Source organism: Rhamphochromis longiceps, linkage group LG20 (genome assembly GCF_057381845.1).
Source record: "Rhamphochromis longiceps isolate RC_006_pf linkage group LG20, R_longiceps_female_GT1.1, whole genome shotgun sequence".
In the NCBI taxonomy this organism is placed as follows: Eukaryota; Metazoa; Chordata; class Actinopteri; order Cichliformes; family Cichlidae; genus Rhamphochromis; species Rhamphochromis longiceps.
The window spans coordinates 7,908,666-7,926,663 of record NC_140576.1 but is presented as its reverse complement, the minus strand read 5'-3'; the positions used below and the strand labels follow the sequence as shown (position 1 = coordinate 7,926,663).

General features: G+C 39.1%; 1 protein-coding gene across 2 annotated transcripts in view; it reads right to left on the bottom strand.

Moving 5' to 3' along the window:
* cacna1db (calcium channel, voltage-dependent, L type, alpha 1D subunit, b) overlaps window positions 1-17,998 on the bottom strand; it is an 89,976-nt gene that overhangs the window by 18,841 nt on the left and 53,137 nt on the right. Inside the window, exons 14-40 of one of the 2 annotated variants that reach the window (XM_085393346.1) lie at window positions 17,705-17,912; window positions 17,369-17,489; window positions 17,160-17,274; window positions 16,987-17,047; window positions 16,820-16,880; window positions 16,051-16,195; window positions 15,784-15,913; window positions 13,979-14,038; window positions 13,831-13,890; window positions 11,639-11,745; window positions 10,996-11,083; window positions 10,746-10,853; window positions 10,519-10,571; window positions 10,287-10,433; window positions 9,953-10,154; window positions 9,654-9,812; window positions 8,373-8,483; window positions 6,980-7,057; window positions 6,420-6,503; window positions 3,517-3,645; window positions 2,713-2,778; window positions 2,498-2,589; window positions 2,250-2,409; window positions 2,004-2,131; window positions 1,685-1,781; window positions 1,397-1,499; window positions 595-696 (exon numbers count right to left, since the gene is read on the bottom strand). In XM_085393346.1, coding sequence (XP_085249472.1) covers window positions 595-696; window positions 1,397-1,499; window positions 1,685-1,781; window positions 2,004-2,131; window positions 2,250-2,409; window positions 2,498-2,589; window positions 2,713-2,778; window positions 3,517-3,645; window positions 6,420-6,503; window positions 6,980-7,057; window positions 8,373-8,483; window positions 9,654-9,812; window positions 9,953-10,154; window positions 10,287-10,433; window positions 10,519-10,571; window positions 10,746-10,853; window positions 10,996-11,083; window positions 11,639-11,745; window positions 13,831-13,890; window positions 13,979-14,038; window positions 15,784-15,913; window positions 16,051-16,195; window positions 16,820-16,880; window positions 16,987-17,047; window positions 17,160-17,274; window positions 17,369-17,489; window positions 17,705-17,912 — 2,975 coding nt within the window. The remainder of the gene's footprint in view (window positions 1-594; window positions 697-1,396; window positions 1,500-1,684; window positions 1,782-2,003; window positions 2,132-2,249; window positions 2,410-2,497; window positions 2,590-2,712; window positions 2,779-3,516; window positions 3,646-6,419; window positions 6,504-6,979; window positions 7,058-8,372; window positions 8,484-9,653; window positions 9,813-9,952; window positions 10,155-10,286; window positions 10,434-10,518; window positions 10,572-10,745; window positions 10,854-10,995; window positions 11,084-11,638; window positions 11,746-13,830; window positions 13,891-13,978; window positions 14,039-15,783; window positions 15,914-16,050; window positions 16,196-16,819; window positions 16,881-16,986; window positions 17,048-17,159; window positions 17,275-17,368; window positions 17,490-17,704; window positions 17,913-17,998) is intronic. The other variant, XM_085393345.1, reaches the window with a different exon arrangement.

Here is a 17,998-nt window from a genome sequence, read left to right as displayed (position 1 = left end):
ACTTAGATTATAAAACTGACTCTCCAACAAACTGACTACTTTATGAGAAGATGCTGTTTGAGTTATCGTTAAACATATGAAACACATCATTGTGGGTAACAGTGACACTTTTCAACTGAAAGGAATAAGGTGAGTTTCTGTGAAATACATAAGCTTAACTTCACAACAAATTAAAAGTTTTGTTGTAGTAAAACAGCTGGTCTTGCAGTTTCAGAAAGGCAAAAACAGGATGATAAAGGCTTCCTGTGGGTTCTTCTTCACCTCCTGTTTTCTGTTTCATAAAGCTTATTCTTATCTGTACTTCACCTTGTCCTTTACACCTACTGATCTACATCACAAGGCGAGGAACCCGTCTTGATTCTTTTGTTGACTTTAAAATTATTTTGGCTTCAGACGTACTTAGCATGCTTAGGCTTCCACTATTATTGTTTGGAAATATAAAAAAAAGATATATATACATATAAGAATCCATCTGTAAAATTATTTTTATCATGTGAGCAAGAGAATGGAACAGACACATGAGAGAGACTGTCACTTGACGAAAGCAACGAAAGCAGTTTTGTCCCTGTGCACTTGTGTACAACGACCACTGACCGCCTGCAGGAGGCACCACTTGGTCCAGTAGCTTCATACTGGTCCTCTTCCAGATCTTCTTGATCACAGCTCTAAGCTCCTCATTGGCTTGCTCCAGGTTCCCTTTGAAAAGTGCAACCAAGGTTAAAATTAAGTAAGAGTACGAAGTCTGCTTTTCACACACAGTCACAACATACGTCAAAACATTTCTTACCATCATGAGTTGTAATTAATGATTATGCTTTACTTTGGTGCTAAGTTACCTTTTTTTAATTAAAGGGCCATGTTGGTTATGCAGTGGACTGCAGGAGGAACTACTACTTAAATATGATCTATAGCGCCCTCTTGTGTTAATTCTGGAAGGAACAACTGAGTTTGGGTGACAAAAATAAAAGTGGTTCAACTCAGAGTGACATACTTTTCAACTGCTCAGTTAAATAGTATGTTCCTGTGTGAAGCTTTAAGTGCGCACTTACTTTATTCATTAAATATTCAACTGAAATGTGTTTTTTCCTTATTTAATGCTGATTTCAATGTAAGACTTGATTCCCAGTGCATTTAAATCTGTCTCCTATTAACTTCACTGTGCTGCAATGGTTTCTCTGGGCTGTAATCTTAAGCTGCTGCACATACAACAGGTCACTGATCCCATTAGCCTCACCTCTTAGTCCTCCTACTTAAAAAGTCAAAATGTCATAACGCTTAAAAGGCAATCAACTGCATACTACACAACATGGCAGACAGCTCTAAAATGCTAAACCAATCTATAAGAAAGCAAACAATAATTCTGCAGATCCAAAAGCGGCTAAAGGTGCACACTCACCTTCAGTCTTAATCTTGAGAGCAGTGCGGACCAAAGCAAACAGGGTGGCATTAAACATTACAGTTCCATCACTGTTCAGGGGCATGTTCATTGCCACCAGACGCTGTAAAAGAATCCAAAACACAGATTAACACTGAGGCGCCTAATGTTAAATTAGTAATGTGAAAACTGCAAGTTTAATGAGTGAAATGTACAAAAGCTGCAACGTATTTTAGGTGATACAGTAAAAGAGTGGCAGTGTAGTGCATTATCTTCATTGCTATTGTATGGAAAGTTGTGGAAACCCACCTTACAGGCCACTCTGTGAGGGCAAAGTTTCCCAAAGCCCAGCGGGGGTTGGATCCTCCTCAGTAGAGTAACTACATCGAGATGCTTTATCCTGCCCCTGACAGCACATTCAGATTAAATGCATCACACCAAGCAAGCAGTCTCCACTACAGGCACAGGTCCTAATAAGTATGTACACTTTAGAGAATTTACAATTATAAAAAATTACTATCATATTTAATGGAGTCGTTTTTAACACTAGTATAGTGTACCATTTAAGAGATAAATAACAAGAGAAAATGCTTCAGACTACTCTTCACAACTGGTTCCAAGTACTAACTTTGCTTCTGGGTCGTATTCTGACCAGATCCTTTTAAACTCGTCCAAGTGGTGCGGCCCGAGAATGGACCAATCACGGGTCAGATAGTCAAAATTATCCATGATGACAGCAACAAACAGGTTTATGATCTGAAAGAAAAAAACATGCAACATTTTTTGTAACAGAAACTGTGCACGGGACAGTGAAAACTCAGGTCTGCGTGTAAAAATTAGTCACTTTGAACACAGTCAGATGGCTGAAGCTTACCAGGAAAGCACAGAGCATGTAGAAGCTGATGAAGTAGATAATGGCAAAGCCACTGCCACAGGTCCTCTCCTCCCCAGGGTTGTAGTCTGACTCTGAATCACACAGCTTGCCTGGCATGCAGGCTAGCATGATCTCCTGCCAGGCCTCGCCTGTAGCACACCTAACAGTGAACGAGGAACAACGTCAACACAGCTGCAGCCGTACATAAAAAATAAAGATACATTTATTATGTACAAATACATACTGACCTGAACAGCATCAAGACAGCTTGGGGAAAAGTTTGAAAGTTGTTGTTGCGGTTGATTTGTGTCCCATCTACCATTGCTATTTTCCCAAACACCTAAAAAAGAGAAGAAATATCCCATTAATGCTTAGATTCTCTCAAAGAAAGACATACATATTGTGCAGGGTGTCTAACAGGTCCCACCGTTTCATGTAACGATACCATTTCCTAACAAATTACCTGCATTCCAATTACAGCGTAGATGAAGAACAGCATGGCTATCAGGAGTGCGACATAGGGAAGAGCCTGAGGGAGGAAAAAAAAGAACTTGGACGCTGTGAAATCTGCAGTTTAACTTGAGCAGTGTCAAGTCATAACTGCTTCTATTTTATGTTGGTATTCTACGCAACAAAACATGCCCCTATCAGTTTTTCGAGTGCGCCTGCTGCAAGCTCATTTCAACATACTTCTACTTCTGGTTGGTTTGGTTTTCATCACAACCCTAAGCAGTGTTAGTTATTTACTGTGGTGGAAAATATATTTCTCCGAGAATTAGCACCATACACCACAGTTTACGTTGCAAATCAAAAGACTGAGAGCACTCTGAAGGAATGTGCAGTGTTATGGTGTTTTGGTAAGACAAAGATCAAGGAATTGGACAAATAAAGAAGAAAAACATCATATACATTTAAGTCAAACATATGAACTTATTTTGGAATTTTTTACTTGATGGGACAAAAGAGATGAGTATATTTATTATATTGATAATACATTATAATAGGTTAATATATGTTTTCAGTTCAGTCTGTCTCCTTAATAAAAAATGGTTAAGTGAGTGGAACAGACTGAGAACTTTATCTCATTAGATAATACAGATACTGGTTTACCTTAGGGGAAATGATTTGTAGTTGGAAAACAAAGGTGATAAATCATAGTATATCCAAATAAATGTTGCTGCATTAACTCAGCATGTTTAAAATGGCAATAATAACATACTGTGATAATATTGTATCATGGGGTCCCTTCTCTCTGCTATAGTCTCACCTGGAAGGACTTGATGAAGGTCCACAGGAGAGTCCTGATTCCCTCACCCCTGCTCAGCAGTTTGACCAATCGCATCACCCTGAACAAGCGGAAGAAGGTGATGGAGATGCGAGCGCTGTCCTCTGTGTTCTGAAGCGGGTGAGGGCAAGAGTTATTATGGGACAAAGAAATAAAAGGAACATTTTCCATTTTCCAGCACACTAATGAAGATATGCAACACTCGTTCATTCATGCAGTCAGTCATACATGCATTCTTTATGAGAGTCATGTATGGGACATATTAGTTACCAAGCAACACCAAATAAATTTAAATGCTTGTGAAAAAGCCTCCCACTTTAGACTTTAGAAACTGTTTACAGTGACGACAATAAACAAGCATGCAGAACAACTTGTGTGTTAAACGCCATGCCATTAACAGACCTGGAGGACTTGCACATACGGGAAATTTAAATGTGCATGTAATTGTGGACAACTACAGAGAGCTTTATCTGCAAATACATAAGAGCTAAGTCAAGAGCAGTTCATTTTAAATAACCTGACTGCTAATGCTACACAGAGCTACACTAGAATGAAGGACAAAAAGGCCAGTTTTAATCCCGCGTGTCATGCCATGCACCAAGACGGGACAAAAAAATCAGCAGATTGAAAACTGGTGCCAAAATGCAACAAACCAGGTGGATTCAAAACGGGACTGTGACAGACACTGAGAGTTCAACACAAACCCTTACAAGTGATTCAATCAGTTCTGGTATTTAAAAAAGATTTTCAGCAGTAACTGAGCAAAAAGTGTAATAACAGAAAGATGCTGATGCTTTTGACTTTTTTTTTGGATGGTCACAGAAGGGTGAGGGTCTTAAATAAAAGAGGAGGGGCTTCTTACCCCTGGCTCCACTATCACCTTGACAACAGGAATGGCTGCCGACTTGAAACCAAAAGCCTAAAGTTAATCCGAGTCATAAGAACCAGCACCAAACCATTCACAGGTAAGTGCTGCTGCAAACATCACATATCATCAGTGACCTGTGCTTCATTCAACATCCGAATACATTAAAAGCTCTCAGATGGAACTTTATTTAAAAAAAAACCCCAAAACAACACAAACAACACAGCATCAAAACTTACCAACAAGAACAAGATCAGCAGTGTAAGCCTGTCGCCACATATTCTAAGCAGTAACACCATAAATAAGATTCATGGAAAAAAGAATGCAAATACCTGTTGCTCTACTAAAGAGCAAGCTTTCTGTCGCAGGATTTATTTTGTTTATTACTACCAAGTTCTATATTTCAATTACAGGAGGTGTCTTATTTTAAACAGTCATTCAAAAAAATTCAAACAGACACATCATGACATGGAAATGGTGGCAAAGAGCGTGAAATCAGTGTTAACATGAGCCACAGAAAAGGACAAAGAGTTGCCTTGGAGTAGCAGTATAACAAATTCATTCACAGATTAAGTACGTATATAATTAAGAAACAAGATCTTAGTAGATCTAATTAGAATTTATAACTTGCTATTTTATCAATTCTTTTTTTTTTTAATGCCAATTTAATAAAAGATCCTTTTTCACTCTTTTCATTCAAACCACAGTACGCTGACACAAAAACCAATGTCTCCCTTTTTCTGGATTGACTAAATAATTATCAAATGTGTGTCACTAAATAAAGTGGTGAAACCGTTACATACTGTTCATATTTCATCCGTTTACATGACCGCACACGTGTTTCCCCACACTCACTGAACGGCAACTGAAGTGCTTTTATAATCTTATAAAAGACCCAAAGCCCTCTTTTGAGCTCTTTTAATCTCGGCTACACTCAGTTAGTTTAACCCTTGTATGGTGTTCGGGTCTGTGAGACCCGTGTTCAGTTTTTTTCAAAAGAAAAATTAAACAATTAATTATTTTTTCACGTGTAAATGTGTTGTGTCTTTCCACTCACTCCACTTGATTATAACTGATTTATTTATAACATTTTATATAAAAGAAAAACGAGAAGCACATTAATTCATAAATGTGATCTAACAAAGGTAAAGGGAAAAAATTAACCATGTTTGCTGTTCATATGTCTTGTAATTGGGATGAAGTAAACATCTGTTGAGTAATTTAACATAAAATTGTTTGATAGTGTTAATTTGGAAAGCCAAAACTCTAGCGGGTCCACCAGACCCATGAACACTGGCTGAGTAACAAAAATACGAACACCACACAAGGGTTAAGCTCAGTTAGCTCTGAGTAGATGGATTCTAATTTGTTTATTTTGTGTTTATTCTATCACATTCCAGGCGCTTATGACCTCTGCTCCTTAAGTGCGCCATATATGATCATTCCTACACTGTTTAACTATTTTAAAAGACCAGCAGGTCTCTGCAGCAACCTGGACAAATGTGGTGGGAACACAATTCTCCTGATAGGTCAGTCCCTTCCTTGAACTCTTTCATTACTGTCTCATAAAAAATACATAAAGACACAGGCTTTACAGTTTCAAGATTCCCTAAAATGCCAGTTTTCCTTAAATGATCCACACCGGTGGCTCTAAAGTTCATTTGAATAGATACAGGTCAAATTTGACCCAGAACAGCATTAGTTTGTACTGTACAACAGTATAAAGTTTTAACATATTTTCATTTTTGTTTATTTTTGGTTACTTTTGGAAAAGTCATCAGTCTTCAGATGACCTAAAAACAGATTAAATCTGACCTGAACAGTATGTAAGGGTTAAAAAGCTTGAGTCGATTACATGTTTTTTTAAAGCAGCAGCTTTTCCTGTTATGAAACTGCAAAAAATAATTCCTAATGCCTGAAAAAAAGACAGCTGCGCCCTTGATTTGTAACACTGATGCTACAGCAAGGCACTCCTGCAGCGGAAGACACAGCAAGACATGTGCGATAAATGATTACTTACATTGATCTCAGTGATGGCAATGTCAACCACGCTACCCACAACAATTAAGGCATCAAACGTGTTCCATGCATCAGCAAAATAGTTCTGCAAGCACAGGCAACAAAGACACACAGAAAAGAAGAAAGAGAGACAACAAAGCCAGGAAGAAAAGGAAGAAGTAGTATAAAAAGAAGTGTGAAAGACAGAAAGAAAAGAGCATCAAAAAGTTGTGCTTTGATATAACAGAGCGAGGCTGAAAAGGTTTTCCTGTCGGAGCTTGTGAGAGTGCCAACTTTTATTATTGCTGGCTTAAAGGAATACATGCTGTTTGTTGGCACTTATTGCCCCCGAAAGCTAACAGCAGATTTTCAGGTTATTTAGCAGATATTTGGCCTGTGGTGCTTATCAACCGACAAAGATTTAAAAGATCGTTTCAAGTGCAGACACTATTCAACACTAATTTAAGACAGGAAGGTAAGGAAGGAGAAAAGATGTGAAGGATGGAAAAAAGGAGAGTGGCAGTAGCAGTTGGAGAGCAGGAAGAGGGAATGACAGAGTTCTACATACTGACGTCTTTCTACCTGGCTGAGTATGATGTCGACTACACTGCCAATCACCACCAGAGCATCGAAGACGTTCCAGGCGTCCCCGACATAGCCCTGAATATGGCAGCATGCACAGCCAGCAGGAGGAGAGGGGGGAGGCAGGAGAGGAGGGTGATGCAGGAAAGTATAAGAGATTACAGTGAGGGGTACAGGAGGGTGACGATAAGAAATCAGTGGAAGGATGAGATTCGAGCAAAGAGCCCGTGATGGGAGGCAACAGGAACAGGAAGAAAGAGGGCTGGCTTAAAAGTGTCTTCAGGTAAAAACTCAAACACTGATCTTTTTGGGGATAAAATATAAAAAGGACATCTAGAGGAAAACTCTTTCCCTTTTGAATGCCTAAAAGGGGTAACCCTTGTATTGCTTTCCTAAACTGAGCAGTGTCTGTCATATTTGAGGCCTCCTTCCAGAACAAAATGAGTGGGGGTGCTCCAGAAGTTACTGAGGGTGATCTCTGCCTACACAGCTTGGAAAAACCTGGAACCTGATCTAATGGTCCTCAAACTGCATTTATATTAACATATAAACACTGTCATGGTCTGTGGAATGCGTGATGCTCGGGTAGCCACACCCCCGGGCTGGGCCATCACTAGCACACCTGCTCTCCATCCCGGTGATTACACGGAGATCCACTTAATCCGGCGCTGACGGATGCTCCACGCCAGTCCGTAGTCATCCCCACAGTGGTAACCAGACTTCCACGAAAAGTGTGCATTCTCTTCTGCTTGGAACTTTGTTTAACCTGCCTACTTCTGTCCAGATTTCTACTCGGCGTCTGCTACCTGCCTGTCCTCCGGCTCAACTGGATCTCGCGGCGCTCACCTGGCCCACTCGCCATTCCACGGACTTCCTGCCCCCACGGACTGCCACACTTCCCTCCCGAGCTCCCACGGTTCCGTTCTATCGTAAGCCCCTACTCTAACTCAGTCCTGATATGTTCTCCCCGCTTCCTGGCTCCCTAGTAATCATCTCCCCTTTCTATTGCAGCCCCCCGCCGTCCCGATCCCGGCTTCCTCGTGTCATTGTTTCCCCGGATTTTTAGTTTCTGTTTTGCTCTCTACTTTCCCCGGGTCGCCTTTCGTTGTTTTAATAAAGTGTCTTTTTGTTAGCTCGGAGTCTGCGCCTGGATCCTTTCGTGCCCGCGCACCACGGCGCATGACAAACATATAACATATAAATGCATATACTGGAATTTTAAAACTCATCATTAAGGGTAGAGAGGTGGTCATCTACATGTGGGAAAGAGTTAAGGTACTATTGGTCTTTGAATAGATCTGCATATAATTTGCTTAAACACTTAAGTTTTTGCATTAAGGACAATTTTTGACAGAAAATAAAATAAATCATAGAGAGGAGAGAAGAGACTTACTCTGGGCTTGAAGGCAATCAGCTTGAGGATCATCTCTACAGTGAAAACCCCAGTGAACACCATGTTCAGGATGTCCATGGCATAGTTAAATAAATGAGACTGACCATGGTGCTGAAAAGAGACATATGCACAGACTAAACACACAAATATTAAGAAACAAATACGTATTTCAGCATATGACAAAAGACTGTACATCATCATTTTAGACTCATTATGTACAGATCAGATCAGTTCAACCACTAACATTTCTAGGCACAGCAATATTTGACAAACTGATAAATTAAATATTTATTTGCTACACTATATTGCCAAAAGTATTCGCTCGTTTGCCTTCACATACATATGAACTTGAGTGATATCCCATTCTTAATCCAAACGGTTTAATATGATGTCCACCGTCCATATTCACCTACACTAGCTTCAAATCTTCTGTATTTATTTATGGCAATTTTTGAACATTCTTCCAGAAGCACATTTGTGAGGTCAGACACTGATGTTGGATGAGAAGGCCTGGCTCACAGTCGCCGCTCTAATTCATCCCAGAGGTTTTCTATCGGGTTGAGATCAGGACTCTGTGCAGGCCAGTCAAGTTCTTTTACACCAGACTTGCGCACCATGTCGTTATGGATCTTGCTTTGCGCACCGGAGTGAAGTAATGTTGGAACAACAAGGGGCCATTGCCAAACTGTACCCAGTACCCTTCAGGAGAAGGGTACTTCTCCAGATAACCGTCAAACCCAGACTTGTTCATCAGACTTGCAGATGGAGAAGTGAGATTCATCACACCAGAGTACATCTCCACTGCTCTGGTGCTTTACACCACTGCATCTGAGACTTTGCTTTGTGCTTGGTGATATTGGGCTTGGATGCAGATGCTCAGGCATGGATACCCATTCCATGAAGCTCTTTTCACACTGTTCTTGAACTAATCTGAAGGCCACATGAAGTTTGGAGGTCTGTAATGATTGATCGTATAGAATGTTGATGACCTCCACACACTATAATACCACTAACAGCTGATTCTGGAATATTTAGTAGTGAGGAAACTTCATGGCTGGACTTGCACGGTTTTTACAGATCTTCCGCAAGTGACCCATTCTTTCACAAATGTTTGTAGAAGCAGTCTGCATGCCCAGGTGTGTTTTATACACCTGTGACCATGGACGTGATTGGATGATCATTGACTTGAATGAGTGAGTCAGTACATTTGGCAACAAAGTCTATGTAGTGATTGTAAACCCAGATCAACTTTACCTTAAAGACAGAATGAATAGTTCTTACCTGAATGGCCAGGCATAAGGTGTTGAGGATGATTAGGACAAACATGACGTACTCAAAGCCGGTGGAGTTCACCACATACCAGAACTTGTACTGGTAGGGGTTTTTGGGAATGTAGCGCCGAAGAGGGCGAGCTTTAAGAGCGTACTCGACACACTGACGCTGCCATGGTGTTGATGGTTTGTTGAGGCAAAAAGAAGCAGAGACTCATAACCAAGTAATTAATTATTAAGATATTATTTGGCTATAATGTTGCATTATTTCTTCATGCTTTTGAAATAATCATAAACAGACTTTCCTACCTGATTTTTGTCCAGCTCACAGTTCTTGTACTCCTTTTCCCCTTGCTCCTGGAACGTAACAATAACAAAACCAACAAAGATGTTCATCATGAAGAAGGCAATGATGATGATGTAGATGATGAAGAAGATGGAGATCTCGATGCGGTAGTTGTAGATAGGGCCCATGTTCTCCCTGTTGGAGTCGATGGCCTTGTACAGCAGACTGTAGGGACAAAACGGAGACAGAAAGTCAAGATAATCAGTTACTATCCAGTGGCAATACAGGATTTAGTTTGGAAGAAGCAAAATAAATATCAAACATTAAATTCCATCTTGCACATAAAACAGTACTTACGTGGGCCATCCTTCAAAGGTGGAAACGGTAAAAAGAGCCATCATGGCCATGAGGACGTTGTCAAAATTGAATTCACTGTTATACCAGATCCTCTCCTTCACCATGGGCAGCGCAGTGTCACCATTGTTGTAGAGAATATATGTACCCCTGGGATTTAAAGATAATATTAACTACATATGCTGTGTGCAGACTGAAAATGCAAGCAAAACCAGTAAGGAATCAAAGGTCTCACTTGCACTCATCTGGGCTGGACTTGGCATCATCTGTGCATCGATAAAATTTACCCTTTAAAAAAGAAAGCAGATCATGTCAGCTGCAGTGTTGTGCAAGAATCCCAAACTTTGTATAGCTTTTTATTATTTTATGGTAGAAGCATTGTTTAATTTAGTGAAGTGCAGAAGAGACGTGAGATTTTACAATCAGTGTGCGCCTGTTTCCCATTATAGCTCATTGCTGTACCTTAAAAAGTTGCACTCCGATACAAGCGAACATGAACTGCAGCAGAGTGGTGACGATCATGATGTTGCCAATGGTCCTGATGGCCACAAATACACACTGGACCACGTGCTGCAAAGCATACAGTTACAGTGCTATTAGAAATACAGTTTGTGTCACCAACAAAAGCGTGTGTTTGCACAAACATGGGTGCAAATTCAGACAGACAACTAAACCCATGCACATAGACAGAGAGAGATATTGTCACTCTCACCTTGAGTCCCTTAGCTCTGTTGATGGCCCTGAGAGGACGAAGAACTCGCAAAACACGAAGAATTTTCACCACTGAGATGGCGGACGACCTATAGGAGACAGAAAAACAGATCAGGGAAAAAGGGTTGTAATTTTTAATGGGTATGTCCCCACAGAGGTATTAGTATACTGAAGTTTTAGCTGCTGAGCCACTTAACTGTGACAGAGTACAGACAGGGTTTAGACAATCAAGATGTAACATGTTAATTCAGTTGTTTTTACTTATGACTTCTTCAGAATTTTCAGTTGAATTAGGCCATTACCCTAAGTAGCTACTACTGATTTAGTTTAAGTAATGTTTAGGGATTCATGAGTGCGGCTGAAACACAAAAGAGGCATGAAGTCTACTTATTCTATAAATTCACTGGTGAGTTACGCGCACTTTTCTCACATTGGATATTACACTGACTTTCTACTAGGGTGATGGCAGGATAAAGACCATTTAATGTCCATTCTGACTGAGTCACACATTTCCATTTTCACATATGGCTGTGCTGGGTAATGTCTAGAAAGGTTCAGGGAAATGTAGTACATGTGTGAAAACGGTAGTTTTTAACTTATCATCTGAACATAGTTGCTCAATTTTTGATGACAATCACACTTACTGAATGCCAAAAGACACCAGAGACACACCAACGACCAGCAGGTCTAATAGGTTAAAGTAGTTTCTACAGAACGCCCCTTTATGAAGGAATGCTCCAAATGCTGTCATCTGGACAAAGGAGAGAACCATGTTGATTAGCCATCAATCAAGGAGGAGGTTCAATCAAGGCAGCAATATGACTCAAAATGCATAATAACTGTTTGCTATAGATGATCTGTTATATTCTAACTGTTATATTCTGTTATATTCTAAGGATTAACAAAAGCACTCAAGCTTGGTAAGTTAAATTAACAGGAAAAAGTTTCAATCAATATTTAAAACATATTTGAAATGAGAAACGTCAGGGATGCATTTATGTGCAGTACCGCGTGCACACACACATTGATGGTATATACAGTACATATAGATACATTAGGTACAGACATTGCAAAATGTTAACACGACATGGGGAACATTTTAAAACTACATTCATTTCCTGTACAGATTAAGCCACAAAGTGAACCATAAACAAGGACTTTCAAGCTTAAGCTTAAATGAGATTTTCTGGTGCAGACATGCAGCAAGTATTGGGGAAAGGTTAGAGACTGATTTGTGAATGTAAAAATAATAAAACTGTTTAGGATATTTGTGGATTTCTTCAAGCTTTTTATTTGGAAGAACAGTTTTCCAAAAAATGCTTCTTATCTGTGTTCACAGTGTCCAATCAGACAGTGTGATTTTAAAGCTTGGTGTTAGTTGGAGTTCATCTACCGTCTGAAATATAGCAGACTTAACAAACATCCTACTATAATGATTGTAGTATATGAATGCACATACCCCACCTCCTCCTTAACATCTATGAACATCTATTACTATAGATGTTCATAGATGTTTAGTTATTTAAAATCTTTGTATATATCATGTTAATTTCAATCTATTATATTACATTCTCAGTACGTCCCATGTAAGTAACTTAATGGTCTGCGTATCTGTATATGTGACAGAGTTTTGTTTGAGTCACCTCTAAATACTGAATGAAGAGTTCTGAAATTAGGTCCTTAAATATCACAGACATATACCTGAACAAACAGCAATTCACTCCAGTAAAAGCGAGGACATTTTTAACGACAATCAGAATCGTGCAACCCTTACCACTCTGATTGCAGAGTGCTAATTTTGATGTAAAGCTCTATTTAAAATTGAAAATGTTTTTAGGGTGTTGCATTATGTAGATATACATATTCATTTAAAATATAAAGGAAGTACTATGGAGGCAGGAGTTTGAGGTTTAGTGATCACGGGGCAAATTTATATCCACACCTATGATGTGAATTGAAACTGAGATTATTGACCAAAAAAATCAATAATCATGTCACGTTTACATTTTCAGGTTAAACATGTACAGGTTAGCTTTAAAACTGACAGGGTTTCTATGTAGCTTGCAAAGGAGAAGAAGGAAAAGAAGAATACATAAATACATACATACACACACATATACATATATATATATATGTATATGTATTACTTACATGTATTACATGTATAGTTATATGTATTAGTTACATGCATACATACATCATTCTGCTGTTAAGTTTTAATAATTAACCAAGTTTTTGTCATTTCACTATGTACAGTGGTATAACGAAGATATTCAGAAAAACAAAATAAAATAACATAAGGTCTGTCCCATAAGTGAGCAAAGCGAAAAGTGCTGCAGGCTTGGCAAAAACTGCCCGTTGGGTGGATTTTTGTTAGTTATTGTAATTAAACATAAAACGATATGAATTGTTTAAAACACGGGACTCTAATGTTTACTGCTTTTTTTTAATCTGCTGATGTGCTTTTAAAAACAATCCCTTTGTAAAACTATGAATAAAGTATACATTTTTGTCATCAAAGAAAAAAATGGTAAAAACATAATTTTAGGGAAAAGCCATACAAGCGGTCGTATTCTGGAGAGCCAAAGGTCCATGAACTTGTCGAGGGTTAAAAGGGGGAAGTAGGCCGTGATGGAAAAGTGACTGACAGACAAAAAAAATTTCTGACGAAAAGGCACGAGCTCCACGTTGACATGTCGGCGCTGTGAGAACAAGACAAGCAGGCGGCCATTCTGACCAGACTTTAGAGACAAAAATGACGAGAGGAAGAATGTGTGCAGCAAGCTTGGAAGTGGTGGGTTGTTGCTGAGCAAACGCAACGGTTTGAATTGTTTACCTTAATAAAGATCTCAAATGTAAACATACTAGTGAAGACATAGTCTGCATAGCCTAGGATCTGAGGAAGCAATCAGAGTGACATAAGCGCGCAGGGTTACTACAGCTCTACTCAGCACAGCACAACACAGCACGCAAAGGACATTTACCTTCAACAGGATCTCAACAGTAAAGATTGCGGTGAAAGCATAGTCAAAATAACCAAGTATCTGAAAAAGGCAATGCACAAGTTCAAGTCATTCCAAGACAACAGCACAGTGAGAGATTTATTAAATACTTTTAGCTGTAAATACTGCAAAGTTTAAACACAGATGAAACAGATACTAGTGTAGCCAAGCACTAAGTAGGTTATACTTTAACTGACCAATCACTCGTTAGTGCGTAGTCTCAAATAAATTCTTGTTTGTTAAGAAACGGTGATGTTCCTTCTCTGAAATTCTGAATGCAAACAAAGCTGGGCCATTGTCTCTTTTTAGTGTTGGAAGAAGCCATGTTGTGCCAGTGCAATCAGCACTGGTACAGAGTGAACACAAACAGACTATTTAAAACTCCTTACAGTGACATGCTGTAGCTGCAGACACAAAGGGAAGCCTGCTGAACTATCTGCTTCTAAAGTCTGCACTGAAAATGTATGTAATCACAGCTCGTGGGCAGTTTAACACGATGATACAATCATGTGGAAAATAAATTTTTGATGGGACTCCATGCAGACCTCTGAAAAACTAAGTACACACTTTCATTCAGTAACTTGTTGAACCACCTTTACTGCAATAACTTGAAGTAACTGCTTCCTGTATGACTGGATTATCAGTCTGTCACATCACCATGAGGAATAATTTTGTTCTGCTCTACATCACTACATCACTGCTCCAGTTTCTTGAGGTTTTATGCACAGCTGTCTTAAGGTCCCGGCACAACATTTAAATTAAAATGAGGCCTGGACTTTGGGTCATCACGGCACTTTGATTCGCTTCTTTTGCAGGCATTCTGTTACAGATCTGCTGCTGTGCTTGGATCGCTGTCCTGCTGCATGACCCAGTCTCGACAAAGCTTTAGCTGACATATGTCACATTTGACTCTAGAATAGAGTGTTCCAGAAATCTTGTGGTTTGTTCAGATGGAGCTTTGCAAACCAAAGCTGTGTTGCCAGGTTCTTTTCAGAAAAGTTTTCTCCTGGTAACCTTTCCAAATAAGCCGTACCTGTTCAGTCTTTTTCTAATTGTGCTGTCATGAACTTTAACATTTAACATGCTACCTGAGGCCTGTAGAGATTTTGTGTAGTTTCTCTGAGCATGCTCAGTTTGAATTTAGGGAGAATCTGCTGAAACGTTCACCCCTGGCAAGACTATGGGATTGTGTTTAGACACATTTGATTGCTTCAGACCAGAAAACTTCTGCTTTTATAGAGGCGCTCACACTTGCTAATGTACAGTTAATCAAGTGCATTTGATTAGCAGCATCTTGCTGCTACTTACCCTCTTAATTCCTATGTAAGCAGTAAGGCTGTACTTAGTTTTTCAGGTAAACAAGAGTCCTCTAAAAACTTTATTTTTTACCCAACTGCATTTAATTTCAGAGCCAAAAATTCCTCAAATTTAAGACATTTTGAATTATCTTTTAAGAATATCTTATGAATTGTGTGAGAAACAGACAAGGTTAAATAACATAATAACATAATAATAAATAGCAGTAGTTGTAAAATCTGTTATTGCCAAATCAGTCATTTCATATGTCACTTGTTATTTTTTAAGGAAAATTTTAGATTTGTTAAAATATGCGTTTTACTTATAACTTTAATGATGGGTGTTTAATGCACATTTTCAACACCAGGAGATTAAAATGGAACGTAGTAAATGAAATGTGGTAATACATAATTTACAAAATTACAGCTGAACTCCGACTGTGACGTGTAAAAAAGGGAAACAGTTTCCAGACTCATTGGTTGTTTACATACGATATTGCGAGCAGAGAAGTTGCGGATGGGGTCTTCGGCAGCCAGTGAGACAGAGCTGAGCATGATGAAGACCAGGATGAGGTTGGTGAAGATCTGATGGTTGATCAGCTTATGGCAGAATACACGAAACCTACAAAAAGAGAGTAGAAAGCAGTAAAGAGAGGGACTGCTTGAACTCTTTTAGTGTCTACAAATACATCTGTCACACTGAGCAGTTAGACTGGTTAATGCTCCTATGTGTTGATATGTCTGATATACGAGGCTCACGGATTTGTGCTGCTGAAAATGAAGAAGGCACTGCCTTCGGGGATGGGTGGAATCTTTTCTTTGATGGTGAGTTCAGAAAGTCGCTGAGGCCGAGGCCCAGATGGGACTTCTGGGAGCTCGTCATTGTCGGTACCATCATCACACACTGGAAAATATTAAAACAGTCCTTCTGATATGATCCTAGCATGAAAATCCTCAAAGCATGTCAAATTTACATGGGTGCCAAAGTTTTGTTTTAGTCAAATTTTTAAATGTTTCTTTTAATTTTTACGCATTTTGCTATTTTTTCATTGAATATACAATTTATTGCCATGCCTTATGAAGAATTTCAGTTAAAAGATCACTTAAAATTCACATACAAGATTATTTTTAACTGTAAATCCCAGCATACAGAAGATACACTTATGAACTGAAGATTCAAAATCCGGCATTCAACATGTAATATATCTACTGCACAATAATATATGTACAAAAATACAGTGTTTATTTAATTGATTTGATCAACAAATCACCCTTCCACTAACTGCTGTGTTGTGTTTGACTTCAAAGTGCTCACAGTGTCTGTGTCTATGTGTGTATGTGTGTACGATATATATATATATATATATATATATATATATATATATATATATATATATATATATATATATATATATATATATATATATATATGTGTGTGTGTGTGTGTGTGTGTGTGTGTGTGTGTGTGTGTGTGTGTGTGTGTGTGTGTACTGTATGTGTATTGCTCAGTTAAAACAAGTCAGTTTACCTGGAGACTCACTGGAAGGATACAACTCTTTGTTTTCCTCTTGCAAGCCCTCCAGCGGCACCTTCATCATTCAGGTTTAAGAGAGATTTTAATAAACTCAGTGCTGCCATTTAACATATGCATGTCTGCAGTTTGATAATATAATGTAAATCCTGATTTTTTTTTACCTTGGTCTCGCCATCTTTGCTTTCTGCTATGTCACATCTCTTCTTATCAGCGCTTGCATCCCTGTTGGGCACAGATGAAAAGGTCTGATTTACAACGCTTTTTTTTTTTTAAGTGACTGTGACAAAAGACTTCAACACTAGACCTTCAAATATAAAATATTAAACAGCTTCACCTGGCACTATTCTTCCTCTTCTTTGCCTCTTCCTCCTCTTTCTGCGCTGTGTTGAGGCTCTCTGCATCTGCCAGGTTGTCAACGGCGATGGCCAAGAAAACATTTAGCAGGATGTCTGATCATTTGAGTTAAAGAGAAAACACTAAACACCCCGATTAAAAACAACTTTTTCACACGGATGTGTGCACACTTCGCAGGCAGTAGGATACAGTTTCCACAAATGAAGAGGATGATGAAGTAAATGCAGACGACCATTCCAGAGGAGGCAGGACCACCGTATGCCATGATGCCATCATACATTACTGTGTTCCAGTCTTCTCCTGTCAAGATCTGGTGAACACAATGTAGAGCAGAGGACGCCAAAATTATTCTGTTTGCCCAGACAATAATTTAAACTGTATTTATTGTCTCACTGCAGACACTTAGATTGGATGTTGTGATTCTTGCAAATCGCACCTCAACAAACAGACTCTTTGACAGATTAGCATTGAATTAGCTCACAGCGAGCTTTAATTTTGAATGAAACAATGAAATCAAACAGATACCTGGAAAACAGTGAGAAGGGCCTGGGGGAAGTTATCGAAAGTGCTTCTTTTAGTCACAGTTTCATCAAAGTTAAACTTTCCCCCAAAAAGCTGCATGCCAAGCAGGGAAAAGATAATGATAAAGAGGAAAAGCAGCAGCAACAGGGATGCGATGGACTTCATGGAGTTGAGGAGAGAGGCCACCAGGTTACTGAGAGATGCCCAGTGACTGAGGAAGAAACAAACAATAAGGGATTATGTCTTGTCAATACGCTCAACTTAGCCAGCTGGTATCAGACATGCTGTAGTCAGTTA